This window comes from Epinephelus fuscoguttatus, linkage group LG2, assembly GCF_011397635.1.
Source record: "Epinephelus fuscoguttatus linkage group LG2, E.fuscoguttatus.final_Chr_v1".
Classification (NCBI taxonomy): domain Eukaryota; kingdom Metazoa; phylum Chordata; class Actinopteri; order Perciformes; family Serranidae; genus Epinephelus; species Epinephelus fuscoguttatus.
This window is the reverse complement of record NC_064753.1, coordinates 38,442,307-38,462,326: the sequence shown is the minus strand read 5'-3', so window position 1 is coordinate 38,462,326 and position 20,020 is coordinate 38,442,307. Positions and strand designations below refer to the sequence as shown.

Sequence of the window (20,020 nt, the reverse complement as noted above, 5' to 3'; positions counted from 1 at the left end):
TATTGTGTCATGGGCTTGTAATGGTAGAGCCTCAATGTGAGAGCCTAAGAACACTTACTTGTAGACTGTGCCTCCGTTTCCATGGCCAAGCTGCTCTTGATAGTGGATATCTTGGGCATTTATCTGCAGACACAGGTATACAATAATGGTACTGAGATGTTATAACACGAGAAGACATGCAACCAGTGGATGTTATGTGTAACTAACTACACAGGTGAGAGAAGGAGAGTGAAAGAAAGAGGGGGACAACATGGTCACTGGAGGCTATAAACAAGACAGGCATTCAGGTCACTTCAAGTTCAGCAGCATAAGGAGAGAAAGCAGAGGGGCGGACGGAGGAGAAGAGGAGATCAATACAACATTTGCTGTCCAATTTATAAAAGGACATTGTGCTTGGGTGAGTGGGGGAGTAACTGATGTGGAGTTAAATGATGATTTGTTTGCAGTCATTGTTCCACTTATCATTGATAAAAAAGAAAAGGAAAAAGTGTTGAAGGAATTTAATACAGTCCACACAGACATGGCTAGTCTGGGAAAAAGTTTCCTCCTCTCGCCCATTTTGAAATTACCAGTCAAACCTTTCCTGTACATCTGTGGAATTTTAACAGAGCGCTGAAATAATGTTGTGGTTATGATTTAATTAGAGTTCATGTGAATATATCTCAAATAAGAGAGACAGCATTCTGTGTGTGAAATTCCTAAATGGTGGAGACGGGTAATACACTGCCTGTCTGATGATACTGTGTGGATAATTATGAACTCCTGGCTCCTCAAGTTCAGCAGTTACATTATAGACTTTAGTCATACATTCATTTCAGAAAAAAATATTTAAACATTTTTTTGTAGTGTTTGTTCTGGTCTCGAGTTTTAGAGTGAGAATTTCTGTATTCTACGGTCCAGTGTGTTGGATTTAGTGGCATCTAGCAATAACACTGCAAAACCGAAACTTCTCCCACGTGTCAGAGAACTACAGTGGCCGACGCGAAAACACAAAAACACTAATGGTCCTATCTAGAGCCTGTGTTCAATTTGTCCATTCTGGGCTACTGTAGAACAATATGGCGGACTCCTTGGAAGAGGAGCGGCTCCTTAAGCAGATATAAATGGCTTATTCTAAGGTAACTAAAACACAACAATTCTTATTTTTAGGTGATTATAAACTAATGAAAACATAGTTATGAATGTTATATACCATTTCAACCAGTAGGTGCCCCTAAATCCTACACACTGGACCTTTAACAGATGCTATGAATATCTTCTGCTAATACCAAAATGAAAACAGTAAAAAAACAAACATTTACATAAACATATTGAGAACTATGTCATAAAACTTTAAGCCATTTAATTTACAATATTTTGTAAGTGCTATTGATGTAACAAGAAATAGCCTATACAATTGCAAAATGCTAGTGTCCTGAAAGTCCCTCAATGTACACAAAACAAGCAAAATAGTCCAGAGGGGAAAATCATTGTTTATATTTAGATCCCAAATGCCCAGAGTTTACAATGTCCAGTGAATAATTATCTACGTCCCCAGTCCATGCTGCATTGGAGCACTTCATTCAACATGTGTATTAACAGTTTGTGTGTGTGGCGCTCAATGATTGATATTGATATGATATAAATGTGGGGCCTCCAATTTGTATTTTGTACAGACACAAAGATGCACGCATCACAACACACATGTAAGCATGTGAGTACACGACTCATGTCCCCCCCAGTCCATCTAATTGGTTTGATAACAGGGTGAGAAGAGAGAGGTGAAGAGAATGAGAAGAGATTGATGAAGGGATGGAGGAGAGGGGAGAGAACAGCTCTATTAGTTCACTGTGTTACAGGAGAAACCTGAGAGGCCGCTACCTTAATTGTCTCCCTGACACGCTAGCAACTCTGTGTGTGTGTGTGTGTGTGTGTGTGTGTGTGTGTGTATGAGAAAGAGTGTGTTTTATAAAAGAGAAAGAGAGGTGTAACCGTAGCAGGCTTAATCCTACGAACCCACAGACTTCCTGCTCCCACTGTAGCACAGTGAAGAGATGATAACCAGATATACAAGCTGTATAACATGCCCAAAGTTGGCATCACAGAAAATCAATGGAAGTGCCAACTACCACTAGCAAGAATGTGCTTGTAGTCAGTGGAAACTAGGTGTGAGAGCATGAGCAGCGAGATAACAGCGGTCAAATTCTACTTAAACCCAAAACACAGGCTCACCTGCCCATTTGTCAGGATCCTCTTCAGCTCAGCAGATGATTTTTTTAAGCTGAAGGAAGGAACACAACACAGATGACGCAAGTACCACAGACATCTTTCTACTCATCTATCAACCCACTGAAGTTTATTCCAGGCAGTGTAACATGCTCCTCATGCCCCGGCAAAGCTCACCTGTTGTTGGCCATGGAGTCTGGGACAACATGGGTGCAGTCATTGCCTGGGTTAGGTCTTGTATTAACCTGAAGGTGTGCAAGCACATACACAACAATGTGAAAAAACACACACACAAACACACACAGACACACACTTAGTGGTCAAGGCCAAAAGACAGGCAGACAGACAGACATATGGCCAGACCCCCTAATGAACAAGAACAAAACACAAGCTCTCAGTTCAGCCTGGAGGTTAATTGGCTTTCGTAGGAGAGAAGGGAGGCAGGAGAGGAAGAAAGAAAGAGGTGTCCACATAGAGGAGGGGAAAGGATAACAGGCAGCAGAAGGGGAAAAGGGAGGAGAGGAGAGCCAAAAATATATTTGCATGAAAGTACAGCTTAAAACTGAAGGACGTGAGACGGATAAACCAGATTTTGGCAAGGACTGCAGGAAAATAAAGTAGTTTGTTTTTGGGGGGACATTTTTGCCTTTATTGGACAGATGTAGCGTGTGGAGGCAGACTGGAAATGGAAAGAGAGATGGGTATAACATGCAACAAAGATCCCCTGGCTGGAATCGAAACCGCGGATGTTGTGGTTATGAAGCACGTTAAGACATTAAAAATGTCATGCCTCACTGGGGTTATTGCTCCTGTTCTTTTCATCTGCATCTATGTTTACTCCAAAGACGTCTGTACTCAACCCAGATATTGTACACAAAAGAAGAGACAAGAAAAGGGTGCACTAAAAATAACTCCTTTAATTGAGGTCAAAAGGCCGGTGTGTTGGGTCCAGTAAAGCACAGGGATTCTCTCTTTAATTAGTGCCCAGGAAGACCTAATTTAAACAGCACACAAGACTCCCCTCAGCCAATTACTTTTATATTAAAACAGGAGAAAAGAGGGGAAAGATTACCAGAGGACTTAAGGTTTTTGGAAAACATCATCTTATCAAAACAAGGACCCTTGACCTTAAAAAAAACTGACACCGTTCAGTGGTTGTAACCAAAGCTCCTCAGAGGATACTTTAAATAAAGCACTTTCAGTGTTTGGAAAGGGAGGGCTGATATTATTGTTGAAATAGAGATAGATATAATATGGATCATCTGGAGAGATGGAGGAGGTGTCAAGTCATTTAACCCATGGTAATTAGCAATGGGTTTCAATAGCAACATATGCCCAACATAAAATGGGAAGGTCTGTGGAAGGCCATTTGTAAATGGCAGAGGGGGGCTTGTAATGACAATTTCATGGTTGAACAATGACATCTTCCTATTGACTTAGCTTTTGCTCTAACCGGTGCTGATGTTCTTCTTATCATATGGAATGAGAGATCATAATACTCTGGAGGGGGATCAAGGATTCAGCATAACGCCCTGCTTTCAAATGACTAAGACCCAAGAATGTAAGAAGATAAGAGAAGAAGAGAGAGATGAAGCCCCGCTGCAGCCACAGCCAGCCATCCCCATACATAAACATGGACAAGGGGAGCAAGAGAATGAGTGAAAGAAAAGGAGAGCCTTGACTTCAATTGACATTTCAATAAGTGGAACACAGCGTTACCAATCCATTTGCCTCAACTTCCCTCCCTCCCCTCCCCGTGTTCTCTGTGTAAGGCAGCTGAAACAATTATTGAGATAGGTACCTTCAGGCCATGTATGTTCCGGATCCCTGGAGTCTTGCCGGCTGAAACAGTAATTGACTAGATTGTAGAACACATCACTGGGCCATTTACAAATGTGCTGAAAAGGAATCAGTTCTTTGTAAGGAAAAAAATGTGAAATGAAATGAGGGTTACTCTGAAATTAGTTGTAGACAAGAGAGTGATTGAGATGTTGGGCTCTTGAGACAGCTGCTGGTATGTAGGAAGGAAAAACAGAGTAAGAGAAAGGAGAAGGATAGAAAGAGGCAGATACAGAGTAAAAAGAGAGGGAGACTATAAACTTTGCCCTTGGGGCCTGTTAGTGATTATGTATGACTTTGGGTGCAGAGAAAACTATATGAAGATATAGAAAATGTATGAATATAAAAAGTAGTCAAAACCAGTTTTGTAAGAAACTGCATAATGCCAGAGATTTGGGCGAGGCTTAGCCTGAACACAAGCTTGCAGTTTCAATGTCCTTGGAGCAAAAGAAATGTAGATTTATAACTGACTGTCAACACGAAACACAATGAGCCACTGAATTTTAATGTTTTCCAGAGGCTGCATTGTTACTGCGAGCCACCAAACGCCCTGTGTTCAAACAAAATGAAAATGGGAGCAAGTGACTTACCCAAATTTTGGTTTAATAGTTTCCAACTAGGAAAGTGTGAATATTTTTATATATTTAAATTTTTGCTTGTGATTAATTGTCAACACTTTAATTACAAAGACGTATTGAGCCTTTCAGCATTACCAGTCTATGATAAACTGTAACATGTCACTATGTACCTCGTGGAAAAATCTGTAGAGGGTCCGGCAGCAGTCCATTCATGCGTTGTTCATTCATTGTGTTGAAGTACTAAAGGGGAAAACAAAGTCATAAACAGTTGAGAACAATAGTGATTATTATATATAGAGGAACTTACAGGGGACATATTGTGCTTTTTTGTATTTTCTGTCTCAGGGTGCTTTCAGACCTAGAGTTGCCTTGCTTTGGTTTGAATCAGAGAATTATTTTGTTACAAAATTGTACAATTGTCTAGAGTTGGTTCGTGTTCTCACGGCAGCATTTACAAAAAATGAATTTCCATGTGGGAAAAATCCAGGAAGTAAACAAAACGTTGAAGAAGAGTACACTTGCAAGATAAATGTGACACTTTCTAATGTCACAATGGAGGGACAACTACGCAGGTTGATTTTAGCGCTGCTCATCGTGGACTATATTGCTGTCATTGTTCATTTTAGTCAAACCATACAGTTTGAAAACGAGGCGCGGCTCCAACCAGAAAACAATGTTTTGATGCACTGGATGTGCTGAATGTGCGTATTAAGGCAGTACAGGAGGAGGTGCACATTAATAATCCTCCAGGGCTGTAACATGCTCATGTTTAACCCAAACAGTGTGTCATGTGACTGCAGGTAGTTTTAATCGAGGTTCGAACACATTCTCACCACAAACGAACTGTACCAGAGTTTGTTTGTAACCAGACTGAGACCACCTCTTCAAGAAGGTCTTGGTCTGGTTGTTTTGGTGCACACCTGAGTGTGACTGCTGTGTTCACACCTGCCAAAATGAACCGCACTTAAGTGGCAAACGAACTTGAGTTGGACTGAACCGAACCAAACTGGGCAGGTGTGAAAGCACCCTTCTATATAGCTTTACAATGATGGATGTTCATATTTGACTTGGCCAAGGTTTCAAATAATGAAGTAAGCGTGTATAGAAGTAATCCCTGTGAGCAAAAACTTCAGGCTTCCTACTGTTGTGAATACTTTGTTTCCAACAGTCTCTTAACAATCTCTTTTTCAAGGGAGACCTGGCCAAGATAGGCAGCAGCAAGTACAAAACACAGTTACAAATTACACAGATAAAACACAAACAAATAAAAGAAAAAAGTATTGAATTTACAAGGAGATTATGAAAAACTACATGCTAGCTACATGCTAACGTTTAAGGAGACTGGCGCTAAAACAGAGCATTTCAGACAGTGGGTGAATTCTTCTTCAATTCTGTTTCTGTTCATCTTGCCCATATTGATTAAGTTAAATTATCACTGATTGCCAGTATTTTTTTTTTTTTTTGGAACATTTAAGCCTATTTAACATTTTCTAGTACAATCCTTAGACACAAGTATGGAACTGAAAGTTGAGCACAATAGGTCCTCTTTAAATATACTTTGTTTGGATAATGACTTACTTCACTTAAAAGAAAAAACAAATGAAGAAAAGCCTTAGTAAATTTGCAATTTGCGTATGTGCTACACTGATTTTAGAGTATTCCACACAGAAAATTGTTTATCTAAATGACGTCAGAATTAATCCACAGTGTTCCCAAAAATGTGAGCATGCTGTGCTGAAATCTGTTGCCGATGAGGACCAATGCCCTGTGGGCTTGTTCTGAAGGAGTGTAGCATTAACCCTTTTCTCCTCCAGGTCAACAGCTCACCAAACACTCATATCCTACAGGACTAACACGTGCACACACACACACGCTCTGGAGCCTTGCAGCCGCTTGCCAAGGCAATGCAATAATTGATGTTTCAGTTAACCAAACCATCTGTTAAACTGTGAGCGTGTGTGTGTGCATAATGTGTGTTTTGTTTATATCCCCTCCTCTTTGAGGCTTCAAACCAACAAAAATTAACAGCAAGACTTAACAAAGACACAGTTAGACACTTTAGAAGATGTCTTTACGTAGCCCACACATACATGTGTTCATTGTGTTTCAGTTACAATCCAGTATAAACTACCAAGTCATCACTGTGATATGTAAATTTGCTCTCTCATTGTGGGGGAGGACGGGACGGAGGGAGGACGATGGGACCGGCTTGGATGGGAATGGATCAGAATGGCTACCCAAGTGGCACAGCTGTTATTAAAAGGCCTATTTATCACTGTCAGATCCCTCCTCGCTCCTAGCCCTCTGCTTTCGCCCTCCAGCGTTTTCACTAGGCCACATCTGAACAATGGGCCTAATACCAAAAAACATGTTGTGTGTGTTGAGGGTGTGTTGGGGGGGGTCGGGCTTCACGTACCTTTAATTTTCCGCTCAGCTAGCTTATTGATTAAGGCTGCAATTACCACCTAATCTGTAGTATGTGTGTTATTAAAAGACATTCTCCATTGTTGGCCAATAACTAAACAGTGTCCGATCCCAAATACCATCGCTCAGCCTTAAGGGACAAGTGGGAGAGCGGGAGCAGAGAGTGGGTCTCATCATCATTAGCAGGCTAAGGGGAAAATGGGAGTAAGAATGGTGGAATTAGAGCCACTGCCTCCAGGGGGAGCTGAGCGAGGAATGGATGAGGTCACATGTTTTTTTTAGCACCTGACACAGGCCAGTCTTTAACTTTGAACAGGGGCGTCTGTCTTTCAAGGTGTCGAACAATGATTAGAGATGCCTGGAAGACTTGTGGGTCTCACAGGAGCATGTAGCAATCAATGTTCTCAGTGATGGGGGATACTTCTCACAATAAATGCCCTCTGCAGACTGATGTTAATTAAGTGCTGAATTTGAGCATTAATTTTGCTCAGCAACGAGGAGCATAATTTTTTTTTCCACAAGGCAATGTTAAAGCAAGGATCTTGGATATTGTAAAAAGCACTGTGTGGTGACTGTATGTTTAAAAGTCTGGGTATAAATATATCAATTAATTATCACAAACATACACACACACACACAGAAATGCAACCATGAGAGACTCTAATGAATTATCCCACCTTTCACCTAACATGCTGGTTTTCCTTAATTCCTATTAATTTCACATAATGGCTGTCTGCTCACCTGGAATTAACAACACTGAGGCAAAAATCCACTGAGGTCTCTACGGAGGCCAAATGGCAACCACAGCAAACAACGACAACATAAAAAAAATCCTCTGAATACAAATGCAAATGACTGCTGAAACGTATAACCCTTGCATAAGACATTTAAAGTACTCGGTTAGTGTAAATGATATTTTAGTGAGCTCAGTATTTTCCAGGTGATCAGCAGCTTTTTGTGCACTTGCCTGTCCCACGAGGAGTAGAAAGCTATTACGGTGCTCTTGGATTTGTTTGCCAAAAATTCATTGTGGCTTTTGAAATCTGTGGACGAAGCAGTGCAGTGCTGTGGATACTAAATACTTGTGCTGCAGGTCAGGGTCGTAAATTAATATGCTGTTAAGACATGTTGCATCATCTGAATAAAGAACTAATAACTGTTGGGACAATAAGCTGCCCTTTAACATTACAAAAAGAAATAGTACTATATGTTTATTGTTGCTTGTTGTACTACATAAATGTACAAAATATATAGTTACAGGTTAACATAATAAAGATTAAGTTCAGTGATATTTTCATATAAAAATCTAGTTAAAAATTGACTACCATGAACAACAATGGTCCCAATTGTAGCTTGAAGTTGTTGTAATTGTATTGCCTCTGCTTCTCTACAGAAATACACAGGTATACCGGCAATTGGTTGTAGGGCTGTGCAGTTAATCGAAATATTATCGAAATTGCAGAATGAACAAGGGCAATATCAGAATCACAGATTCTGCAATTTTTTGATAAAGGTAAAATATGTCACAACATACTGTATCAGTATAAATGAAGTATAAAGACAAAGCGCAATGCATCATACTCTGAAAACCACACCCACTGGAGGAGAAAATTACCGGCGCCACAGTGTACAACCAAGGGCTGAAAAGCAGAGAAAATGCCTGTAGGTAGCTAAAACATTGGATTTCTGAGCGTCAACAGATTATGTTAGTATCATTTGTCTACCAGAGAGAGAACATTACATTGACAAACTCCATATTGTGAGTCTATTTCAGTTTCCCTTCTCCTTACCTTGTTTATCTTGGAGAAATGATCCCAGTGAACTTGTGAAAGTGAAAAACTTTGATATTTACAACTATTTGATCGAATCATCAGGTACGATCATCATTTAATCTAACAAAGATCAAAAGCAGGCTACACATAGCTTAGTTCGCTTCAACCTCCTCATTTATTGAAGGTCAGGCTCCCCCAGTTTCCTATATATTCCTGCTGATGCCTCATATTGCTTAAAAGCTCAGTTTTTGTGGTTTGGCAGTTTGTAAAAACTTAAGTTATGCTTTCTTTACCATGTTGGTGGTGCATCTCACCACGCAGCAGCTTTCTAGGGATTTTATGTTCTCTAGCTACAAAGTCAACAGAATGAATTGTTTTCCTGTCCAGTGGGGGTGAGACTTAAATGTGCTCGGTCTATATTGTGGTGCTATGGAGATAACCCAGCCTACAAATCATATTTGAGACCAGTGTGGGGCACCAGCCAAATGCTGGTAAAATATGCAAGTGGCTGCTGGATTTGCTTCATTTACCACCCCAAAATACAATGGTAATCTACTGAGTGGCTGGTTTTAGATTTTAATTTCCAACATTGTTTCAGATGTAAGGGAACATGCTTGTTGGGTAAAGACCCCAGCCAAAAATCACATCCTCATCTTTTTTATATATATATTTTTTAGAAAACATAAAATTACCATTCCCACTAAAATCATGACTCATACTGCAAATGCAGTATCAAAAAAAAAAAAAAAAAAAAACAATCGCTATACAATGTTTTTGTATTTTGTGCAGCCCAAATTGGTTGATCATGCATCCAGTTAGTTTAAGAATTAGAGTGCCATGGTCTCTTCTTTCAAAATTATCTTGAATTATGCCTCCACGCATGTCCTCAAAGAACAAAAAAGTAGCACTGCACTATCAAAATCCACTGCAGCAGCATAACTGTACTTCTAAATAGGGCTGGACGATATGAAGAAAATCAAATATCACAACATTTTTGACCAAATACCTAAATATTGATATTGTAAAGATATTTTAAAGATATTGTAGCATTGACTATCAGTGTTTTTACACAATATTTACACAATAAGATTAAAAAAATCCCCAGTAATGTGGATATAATGACTAAGTGGGGAAAGACAAATAATAGAAAAGCTGGAACAGTCTGATATTTTCAGAAAATTACATCACTTCACTGTAATGCAGCCTTTTATACCAGGAAGAGACAACACAATATTAAAATATCCAAAATCTAAGACGATATCCAGTATCATCCCCATATAAATATAATAGATAGATAAGGTAATATTGAGTTGCAATTTTGGCATACAATACACAAAATGGTGGTGGTGATACCAGAACCACAGGACAGAAAATTCCTTAAACCTTATTGGTACATCAATACTGTGATTTCCTTGAAAGCGTCACCAATTCAAACAGGATAAAATTGCAAAAGAACCCCAAAAAAAGGCTGAGTTGAGAATAAAAAAGCTGGCTGAGGTCAATACTTTTTCCATCCCTGTTTCCAAAACGCTCATCGGCACAACAGCTGTCTCTTTTTGCTTAATCACCCTGCTACCCTATGCTACTTAATGATTAAAAAGCAACCACAAGTGAATGCATGATAAAAATGGACAAAAAACAAGGAGTGTAAATTGTGCCTGTGGCTCCAGCAGCATCATTGTGAGCTGATGGGGGGTAAAAGACATCCACAGATGAAAGTAGATTTTGAACAATTCTGCAGCCCAGGGGGCCTCGCTCTTTAATGAGGCAAAACTTTAAGTACTGAATAATAAATAATAAAAATTGACAGTTCATTTAGCTTTCAGTGTACCTCGTAGAGAAACCCATTACACGCCATTACTCTTACTGTCCGTGGCATGAACAGTAAATATGGTGGAATATGAAAATGTACAGAACTAGGTGGGGGAGCTGGATGTGTAGAGGAAGTGTGTACATTCATGGGGCTGAGTGTATGTGTGTTGCTTGAAACTACCAATAAACAATTTTTTTTACCTGAGGTTAAACTCAACTGGATGAGGCTATATGGTTACAAAATTTTTCACAGGTTACTAAATTGCAGATAAACAACATCAGTGTAGAGGTGGAAGCAGGAAGTCAAAAACTGTCAATCCTGTCTATTCATCAGCATCAGCATCAGACCAGTGGCGCCTCCAACACCACAATATATCAAGTGTTTTCTTCACTGTTGCCTTTTTAAAAAGATACAGTATCTGATAGGCAATCTGACCATCTTGAACCCTTTAAACACCACTATATAAGGTTTTGGTGACCATGACAGGAACCCTGTACCACTGCAACAAAAACATACTTAACTATAAAAGATTTTCAAGTTTTTCTCTTTGTGGATTGTTTTTATACCTTAAAAGGGACCTATTATTAGAACTACAAAGACAACCTATTTGATAATCAATTAATCGGTTTAAAAAAAAAAAAAGAAGAAGTAAAAATTCTCTAATTCCAGCTTCTTAAATGTAAATATTTTCTGGTTTCTTTACCTCTCTGTCACAGTTAACTTATCATCTTTGGGTTGTGACAAAACAAGACATTTGAGGACATCACATTCTGCCTTGGGAAACACAGATTGACATTTTTTAGACCAAAAAACGACTTGATTAATCGAGAAAATAATCAGCAAATAATCAACAGTGAAAATAATTGTTAAGTACAGCCCTACTTATGATGTTAATCTTTAGGTTTATACTTGTATTTTGGGATTCTACAAGAACGTGTTTACAAACTTCAGTGTTCCAAATACCTAATTTTCCTCATACTGTCTGTGCTGGAACTGTATCAGTTTTCACTGTCTGAGACAGTCCGTTTTGACCTTAAAGTGTACATTTTTCATTAGAACTACTTGCTGATGAACAAACAGCCCCCTGCTAAAACTGCTACATCCTAAAATTAACATAAACACACAATTATGTTGTGCAATTTGTGGAATGGATGTGTGAAATCATTCATTTATATACTCACATATGACAACATGGCTTTAAGTTCTTCATCACTTCTTACAGTGATTCTGTCCCCCACCTCGTCTTCATCTAAAAAAACACAGCAGCATTTTAAAATTTGGATTACAAAATGTTTTACCTAAACAATAAAACATAAACAGTTATCAACATCATGGGCAGCACTCAAAGCAGAGCATTGCGTTTTTGACATAAAACTGAATTGATTTAGAGGTAAGAGATAACATAAACTTACAGCAACTGTAACACAAAATTTAATTACATTTTGCATTTTATATCATCTAATAATACTTTGGGAGCTTTGACAAATACAGCTTACTCCATATCATGAAAACCTTGAAAGCAAAGTCATCTTACATCAATCCTTCTGAAACTGTTCACATCACTTTGAGGAACAACATGAGAGAAAAGTAACAAAGCCTTTGTGAAATTTTAGGTATATTAATGGGGACGGTTCATGTATTTTCAAAACAAAATGTAAAAATTGACAGAAACTGATAACTGTGATGACGTGCAATGCAAAAGTTTTATGAGTAACGCAGTCAGCACAGCATGTAATATACAAGACAGACAAAGACACAAATACCTCTGCCATGAGTACACAGTATTTTACTGTTAATATTTCTGGGTTGAAATGACAAAAAGTGTCTTTTGTCAGCATTTAATGATTTATCCAAACACCAAGCACAAACTACAGTATACTCACCAGTTATATCCACCAATTCGTTAACTAGGGTTGGGTACCGTTCATAATTGAACCAATACGGTACCGGTTCCAGTATCTGGAATTCGGTACCGGTACCAAACGGTACCTTATTTCGGTACTTTTTAACCCTATGGACCCTAGGCCTTTTTTGGGGGTATTTTTACTGCCTTTACTTTTAAGCTCATATCACAATCATTCTAAAGGCTACATACACATGCTATATCTTGTTTTTTTCAGGACAATCTGGGCTAACCAGATTTGCCATCATTTCATGTTCTTCTATGTGCCTGTATTTTATATTAAGTTTTATATCAATGAAAAAAAACAAATCGGTGTGCCTAAATTCTTACATTTTTACATGTATCTCACCATAGCAAGTTGGAAAAAGACATATTCTACCATATATGAAGAGGGGAGACTCTCTGGAATCTGGCAATATAAGAACCATGATGCTGGGACATTCTGTCATTTCATAGTTGTCCAAAACATGTGGTTTGTGCCAGGCGGACATGATTGCCAGTATTTTTTCATTATTGCAAGAAATTCCATTGACTCATTCACAAGTCAAAAATGTGTTTTATCTGAAAGAAACATGCAATATTTACATCTAAGATCATAGAAAAATAGTCAACCAAGTGCAATGATGTCCTCCAAGATAATATTTGTTTTTCAGTTTCAGTTATATATTGGGGAGACATTTTGGGCATTGGTGGGGGGGCACGTGTCCCCCTCAATGTATATGGTGACTACGGCCCTGTAAGTATGCATTAGGCTGCAGTCGTCTGGGTGCACAAAGGTGAAGTGGCAGGTCTTGTCATACAAAGTCTGATGGAGTGTCAACTGGACAATATGGAGATATTTGCATTTTGAAAGCCGGACTACAAATGTGGATAGACAGGGAGAAACACACGCAAGCCTAAGACGTGGTAAGATACGATATTCCTCACTATATGAAGTGACTGACAACCAGATCTGTATAATGGATTGTAAAGAAATTTGTCAAGTTTTTATTTTGTAGACAATTGATCTGTATTTAGAGCGTGATGGGATGACAGCACAATGATGTGTGTGGTCCTGCGCTTTCATGTGATATGCGTGGCATTTCTGTGTGAGCCTGCATTCGCGAGTAATCCATCCAAGAGTAATGTGTGTGCAAAGCTGTATGAAAGCTCTGTTATACATAATTTTATTGTAATTTTTCGCGGTGAAACATTGGATTACCGACAAGTGCTTGGCCTTGTCGGAAAGCTACAATTCTGCTGTTTCTGCTGATATGCGTGGCTTCTCGCTATGATGCACAGTCGCGGAGAAAATCCACAGAGAAGAACGGGTGTGAATTTGGACGCACTATGCATCGTTCGGGCCCATAGTCTAAACTTCTCAGTTTCAACATTTTATTGAAAACATTTAGGAACAGTGCTGCACGTTAACTTTTGTCTGCACATTGTTTTTGTCGCCATTGTTGCTGAGTCTGAGGTGCGAGTCATCCTCCACCTCGGGTACCGAAATTTGGCACCGTTTCATATTAAGTGAATCGGTACTCGGTAGTACCGACGTGAATCGGTACCAAGTACAAAAAGTACAGATTTTCGGTACCCAACCCTATCGTTGACATAATTACAAAGACTGACCATAAGCATTACTACAAACTGTTTAGAATCAATGCTCCTTAAAATCTTCTTCCAAAAAATTAAATAAATTAATCTAGTTTATTAGGATACACATTTGTCCATTCATTTCTGTAACCAATCATCCTGTTGGAGGTCGCAGGTGTGCTGGAGCCTCTCCCAGCTGACATTGGGCGAGAAGCAGGGTACACCCTGGACAGGTCACCAGACTATCACAGGGCTGACACATAGAAACAGACAACCATTCACACTCACATTCACACCTACGGACAATTTAGAGTCACCAGTTAACCTGCATGTCTTTGGACTGTGGGAGGAAGCTGGAGTACCTGGAGAAAACCCACACTGACACGGGGAGAACATGCAAACCCCACACAGAAGGGCTCCCCTACCCTGGGGTTCAAAAGCAGGTACTCTTTTGCTGTGAGTCAACATTGCTAACCACTGCACCACTGTGCTGCCCAGGATATACAACAATTCAAAAAATGTCAGGTGCTATTCTTTTTTTTTTAAATTAGGCTATACAGCAATCTAAAAACTTAGCACAATACATATTATTTTCATTCATAATGATAGCACTTCAGTGATTCAGATTGTCCTGCCCTCTCCAGATGTAGCCATGTACCGTACATCTGAACACATTACCTTAATTAGGAGCAAAATCTATGATGAATATGATAATCAAAGGGCTCCCATACAGCAGTAGGGGGGTTTTGACAGTTGATATAAAGTTAGTAAATTACAGGACTATGGTTTTGTTGTACAAACTGTTACCAATCAGAAACACAGTACAGGTCGCTCAGAAGATTACACAGTACTGTAAACTTTTGATGTTGTTCCTGTTTCAGCAATAAGGTAATACAAGTATGACACAGACACTTACATTCAAATGCTGTGACAGTGGCTTCAGGCATCACATCTCTGATGGCAACCTGTGTGACAGGAACAATGATAAAACACAGTTTAACACTGTGTACATATAAAGGAAGAGAGACAGACCTCGAAACAACAACCACACACATTAATATATAAGGTAGGGTAAGAGTGGGTTCACTGTTTGGTGTATAACTGGCACAGACACAGAAACTGAAAGTGTCACATCCAAACTGTACCACTGTACAGCTGTTTTTAACTGCTAACATAAAGAGGAAACAAGAGTGACAGTTAGCTAGCTCTGTAGCATTTTAAAGACTCACCAGCAAGTCATTGAAGTTGAGAAGAGATGGACAGTCAACGGCCGAGTCCATGTCCCCTGACGGCGTCTTGATGCGGATCACTATCGCCTCGGTGTCCATTTCGCACGGCTTATTTAAATCGAGTATGAGCATAAAGAGGAAGCGTGAAGCCTCATACTAATACCTGGCTGGCTGTCTAAGCTAACGAGCTAATTTCCTGCAGTGGTTTGCTAACGACACATGCTAGCATCCTGCTCAGTACAGACACTTTTCTCAAGTGATGCGGAGGATTTAAAAACGTTACAAACGCGGGGTCGGTTAACGGTCACGTCATAACCGTATGAGAGGTTTAGCTTTAGCGGTAGATATATGAGCGCCCGCTGTCTGAGGCAAAGTTTTATGTTTAGTTATGTGACATATTTAGCTATGAAGCTAGTTTTGAGGGAAACACAACTGCTCCAACAGCGTTTCCGAATCAACATCCGCTCCGGGAATTTCAAAATAAAAGACCTCCGTCCCAGTATCCACTCACAATACTGCAACTTAACTGTCAGGTGAGAGATCAGACACAAGTTGCTATAACCAGTGGTGTAAAATACTGTACTCCAATACATCTTTGAGGTACTTGTTCTTTTCTTGAGTATTTGATTTTTTTGCTACTTTATGGTAAGGGTTGCAGATATACCGGTTTCAAGGTACACCATGATATTAAAATTGACCTTATCAAACCGAGTACTGTATATTTGTTCATCTACGAAATAAAAAATGCAAGAAAATAACACAGTCTCAGCTTCACTGTAGTTATTTTCAAATAACTACTATATTTTTTTCCACACACTTCCATTAAAAATGGTTTCATCTTTATAACCCCCTTCCACCTTATTTAATTTTATTTTATTTTATCTATTGATTTCTCCTTCAGGGTTTTTGTGTGTTGTTTTTTGTGGGGGGTTTTGTGCTGGTGTGTTTGTTTTGTTCTGTTATGAGTTTACAATTTCACTTACAGTAATGTTCACCTGTGTATTATGTATCTGTAATAATTGTTTAAAAATAATAAAAATGTCATTATTAAAGAAAAGTTTCAAATATAGCAATAAAATGTTTGTTTAACCAAAAATAACCCTCCTGTTTTATTTCTTTTGAGTGTAATTCTGACTGATAATAATAATAATAATAATAATAATAATAATTCTGTAATATTGTGATACCATGAAACCACATTATTTTCTGAAACAGTTACTGTATCATACTGTGAAAATTTTCTCACAATTGCAACCCTACTTTACGGACGGCAATGTTATAACTACTTTTTATTCCACTACATTTCTTTGACAATATTCTTTACTATGTAGTTTCTTTTACAGATTTAGATTAATACTATGAAATGTCATTCAACTACTGCATCATTATTATTAAGCTGCCAGCAGCGTGTAAAGTAGTTACGTTGAGCTTTTCCTATACCAACTTAAAAATTCACATCTCAGTTCAAATATTTGTCAAGTGAACAATAACTGCAAGAGCATTCATTTCCATTGTTACAGTTGTCAGGTGACAAAATTTGGGTCTTACACTCCTTCAGGATTTCACTTTAAATATGCACAGATTTTACAGTTGTTTAGTCTCTTTTTGTTGTTGTTTTGCATCACTTTGTAGTCATTTTGTGTTTCTTTACGGTTGTTTTGCCCCTTTTTGTAGCTGTTGTGAGCAGGCAGCAACCTCTGGGGTGTCAAAATAAAGCCTATTTGGAAGTTTCAAAAACTGCATTTCCTTGAATGACCAATTGAGACCGGCTCCAGAAGCCAGTCAGTCCCCATAGACCCCCTATGTTGAAATGTCCAACTTTACTATGGAAATAAACATGTTTACAAAAAAACAAACACATTTTGGTCTCTTTAGCTAATTTCCCCCTTCATGACAACTATATAGAGGGTGAAGTTTTATATAACTCACCCATTTACATTTTATTAAGGATTAAAGTTACGCATAATTGAGAGCAGACCACTTTGAGTGACTGATAGTGTCCTCAGCCTCTTTATCAGATCCACTCCTCGCTTCTCCACAGTGCCAGCCTCTTGGCCAGATATAGTCACCTCTGGCTCTGAAAAACCAAAAAATCAGTGTCTCCTTGTAGTTATTTTGTGTTTCTTTGTAGTCATTTTATGTTTCTTACAGGTTTGTACTTGATTGAGTGACATTTTGCAGGTGAAAGCCACAGGGGCCCCTGGGCCTGTGCCTGGTGGGCCCGTTCAGTCATTCATTCATGGTTCTGCCCACTTAACCAGCAGAACTGCCTGCATTAAAATCCACTAAAAGATATCACTCACATATTTCCATAAAATGTTAAAGCATATTTTTAACTTCCTGTGTAAAATCATTATCTTAATGACACTCTGTGCTTCTGCCTCCCCAACAAAAGGACAAATGATCCAAGTCCCAATCATATCAGTTATATTAATCATATCAGTTACACCTGACTTCTTTGACCAACAACCAGTATGCAAAAAAAGAAACAAACAAAAAACAAAACATAACTTTAATTTAACTCATTGGACTGTGACTACGTTGTGAATACTGGAGTGCGTATAATGTGATTGAAAATATTTAAAATATATTTTTGTTTGTCATTGTTGTCATTATTTACTCTTGACAAGACCAACATGTCGTCCTAGTTATAAAAGACAGAAAGAGTTAAACTGAAAAGCTTTGTAAAGAAAAGTTCATGAAGGCAACAATGGGTGACACATTATGTTTGCATACAAGTCAACCTTTCATACTGAAATTAAATTATTGAGTGCTTCATCAAAAGAAATTATTGCCACCTTGGACTGCTTTTGCTTTATGTGACATTGATGTGAAGTTTGTTAAGTGTTGGGCTTTTTTTGACAATTTTGAGCGTACAATAGCTCTCTGGAGGTGTAATGGGTGGGTATCTAATAGGTAAATATTCCTTTCATATATGACCTTGGATCATTATTGTAAATATTCAATCAATATTTGAATATTGAATGAATAACTTTAACAGAAACTTAACAGTTGTAGAGATGAAAAATTGACAAGGCTCCTCAGCTGTATTAACAATACACCAGAGCGAAACTCATTTAAACAAACAGAGAGTGTTCAGAGGAGTATGTGCCCTCATGACCATGGCTTTTCAAGAATTCAAAGAGGTTTTCTACCTCTTTCACTCTACATTAACACAGCATTAGTATTTAAATGTTTCCACTAGGCATGAACCATTAGTGTATAATTGAATGTAAAACAAAGGGGCACTTAAAACGTTGTTGATTACGGCCTTATGATTGAGGAGCCCCATCAGTCTCCCTGCCCGCTCACCGGAGAGCTCTGATTGCAGTTCCAAGAACAAGACATTGATCCCTGGGCAAAATGAAGTCTCCTTTTCTGTTAATTTACAGCACTCTGCTCACAGAGCTGATACCCAAGTCTGTTGACTGGGGTTGACTGGGGTTTTGTGTAATAAGAACTTGTTAAAGCTTGTTCTGTGTCCCCACGGCTCAGGTCAGCGCTGGACATGTGGCACTTGAATACAATATCAATGAGATGTGTGCTGTGCCAGCCATTGAAGTGAGCTGGATTTCACTGGCTGCTTAAACAAAAGTCTCCACCTCTGGCTTCTTTAGTGTTTGTTAACATTGTGTTTAAAAGGTAATGGAAGCAATCCACCCACCCACCTATCTATCTATCTATCTAGCTATCTTTGAGATGCAAACTCTCCCCTTTCAGAGGTTATATCATCATTCATGTTTTTATGGGACAGTTCACCCCAGAAAGTTTGTGATGCTGAAAGCACCAAAAAAGAAAGAAACATCTAAAAAACTCAACAGCAATATCTCCAAAAAGAAGTGTGCGTCTACTGCTAGCTCACCTAGCACCACTGAGCTAACTAATGTTATAGCTCAGCCGAGGAGGACGCCATTAATGTTTACATCTCACTCTCGTCTATGAGTAGATGCACACTTCCTTTTTGCATGGTGATACAGTTGGTGGTTAGCTCTGTAGAATCAACCAATCAATCAATCAATCAATCAATCAATCAGTTTTATTTATAAAGCCCAATATCACAAATCACAGTTTGTCTCACAGGGCTTTACAGCATACAACATCCCTCTGTCCTTCGGACCCTCACAGTGCATAAGGAAAAACTCCCCCAAAAACCCTTTTAACAGGGAAAAAAATACGGTAGAAACCTCATGAAGAGCAACTGAGGAGGGATCCCTCTTCCAGGACGGACAGACATGCAATAGATGTCGTACAGAACAGATCAACATGATACATTAACAGTAATCCGTATGACACAATGAGACAGAAAGAGAGAGACAGAGACAGAGAGAGATACAGGACAGACGGTAATGACAATAACTTACAACAACATTAATGAAAGTAATAATATTATAATTATAATTCTGGCTGTTGTGGTACAATATGTTGAAAGTATATATTAATATTTGATAGTGTACATATGTGACAGTAATCATATGTGTACAATAACAGTAGAAGTATGACTAATGATAACAGCAGCAGCAGGAGGCACCTGAAAGGACCACGGCAGAATCCGTAGAAAGAAAATAGTTCCTCAATAAAACTGCTCACAACAAGGTCTGTGCATTATCTTGAGTAACCAGGTCATGATTTCTGGAAAGAGACATTGCTGTTGAGGTTTTCAAATGTATTTTTTTGGCGTCTCG

The 20,020-nt window shown here is 38.7% G+C and overlaps 1 protein-coding gene across 2 annotated transcripts in view; it reads right to left on the bottom strand.

The window, feature by feature from the left end:
• Positions 1-15,781, bottom strand: part of map2k5 (mitogen-activated protein kinase kinase 5) — a 91,012-nt gene extending 75,231 nt beyond the window's left edge. For both annotated transcript variants that reach the window (XR_007451222.1, XM_049599558.1), the window contains exons 1-8: positions 15,339-15,781; positions 15,026-15,074; positions 11,813-11,880; positions 4,793-4,862; positions 4,007-4,047; positions 2,383-2,450; positions 2,212-2,260; positions 59-123 (exon numbers count right to left, since the gene is read on the bottom strand). Coding sequence is in view for 1 of the 2 variants with exons in the window: in XM_049599558.1 (XP_049455515.1) it covers positions 59-123; positions 2,212-2,260; positions 2,383-2,450; positions 4,007-4,047; positions 4,793-4,862; positions 11,813-11,880; positions 15,026-15,074; positions 15,339-15,470 (542 nt within the window). In the remaining variant the exon portion in view is untranslated. The remainder of the gene's footprint in view (positions 1-58; positions 124-2,211; positions 2,261-2,382; positions 2,451-4,006; positions 4,048-4,792; positions 4,863-11,812; positions 11,881-15,025; positions 15,075-15,338) is intronic.
• Between the last annotated feature and the right edge of the window lie 4,239 nt (positions 15,782-20,020).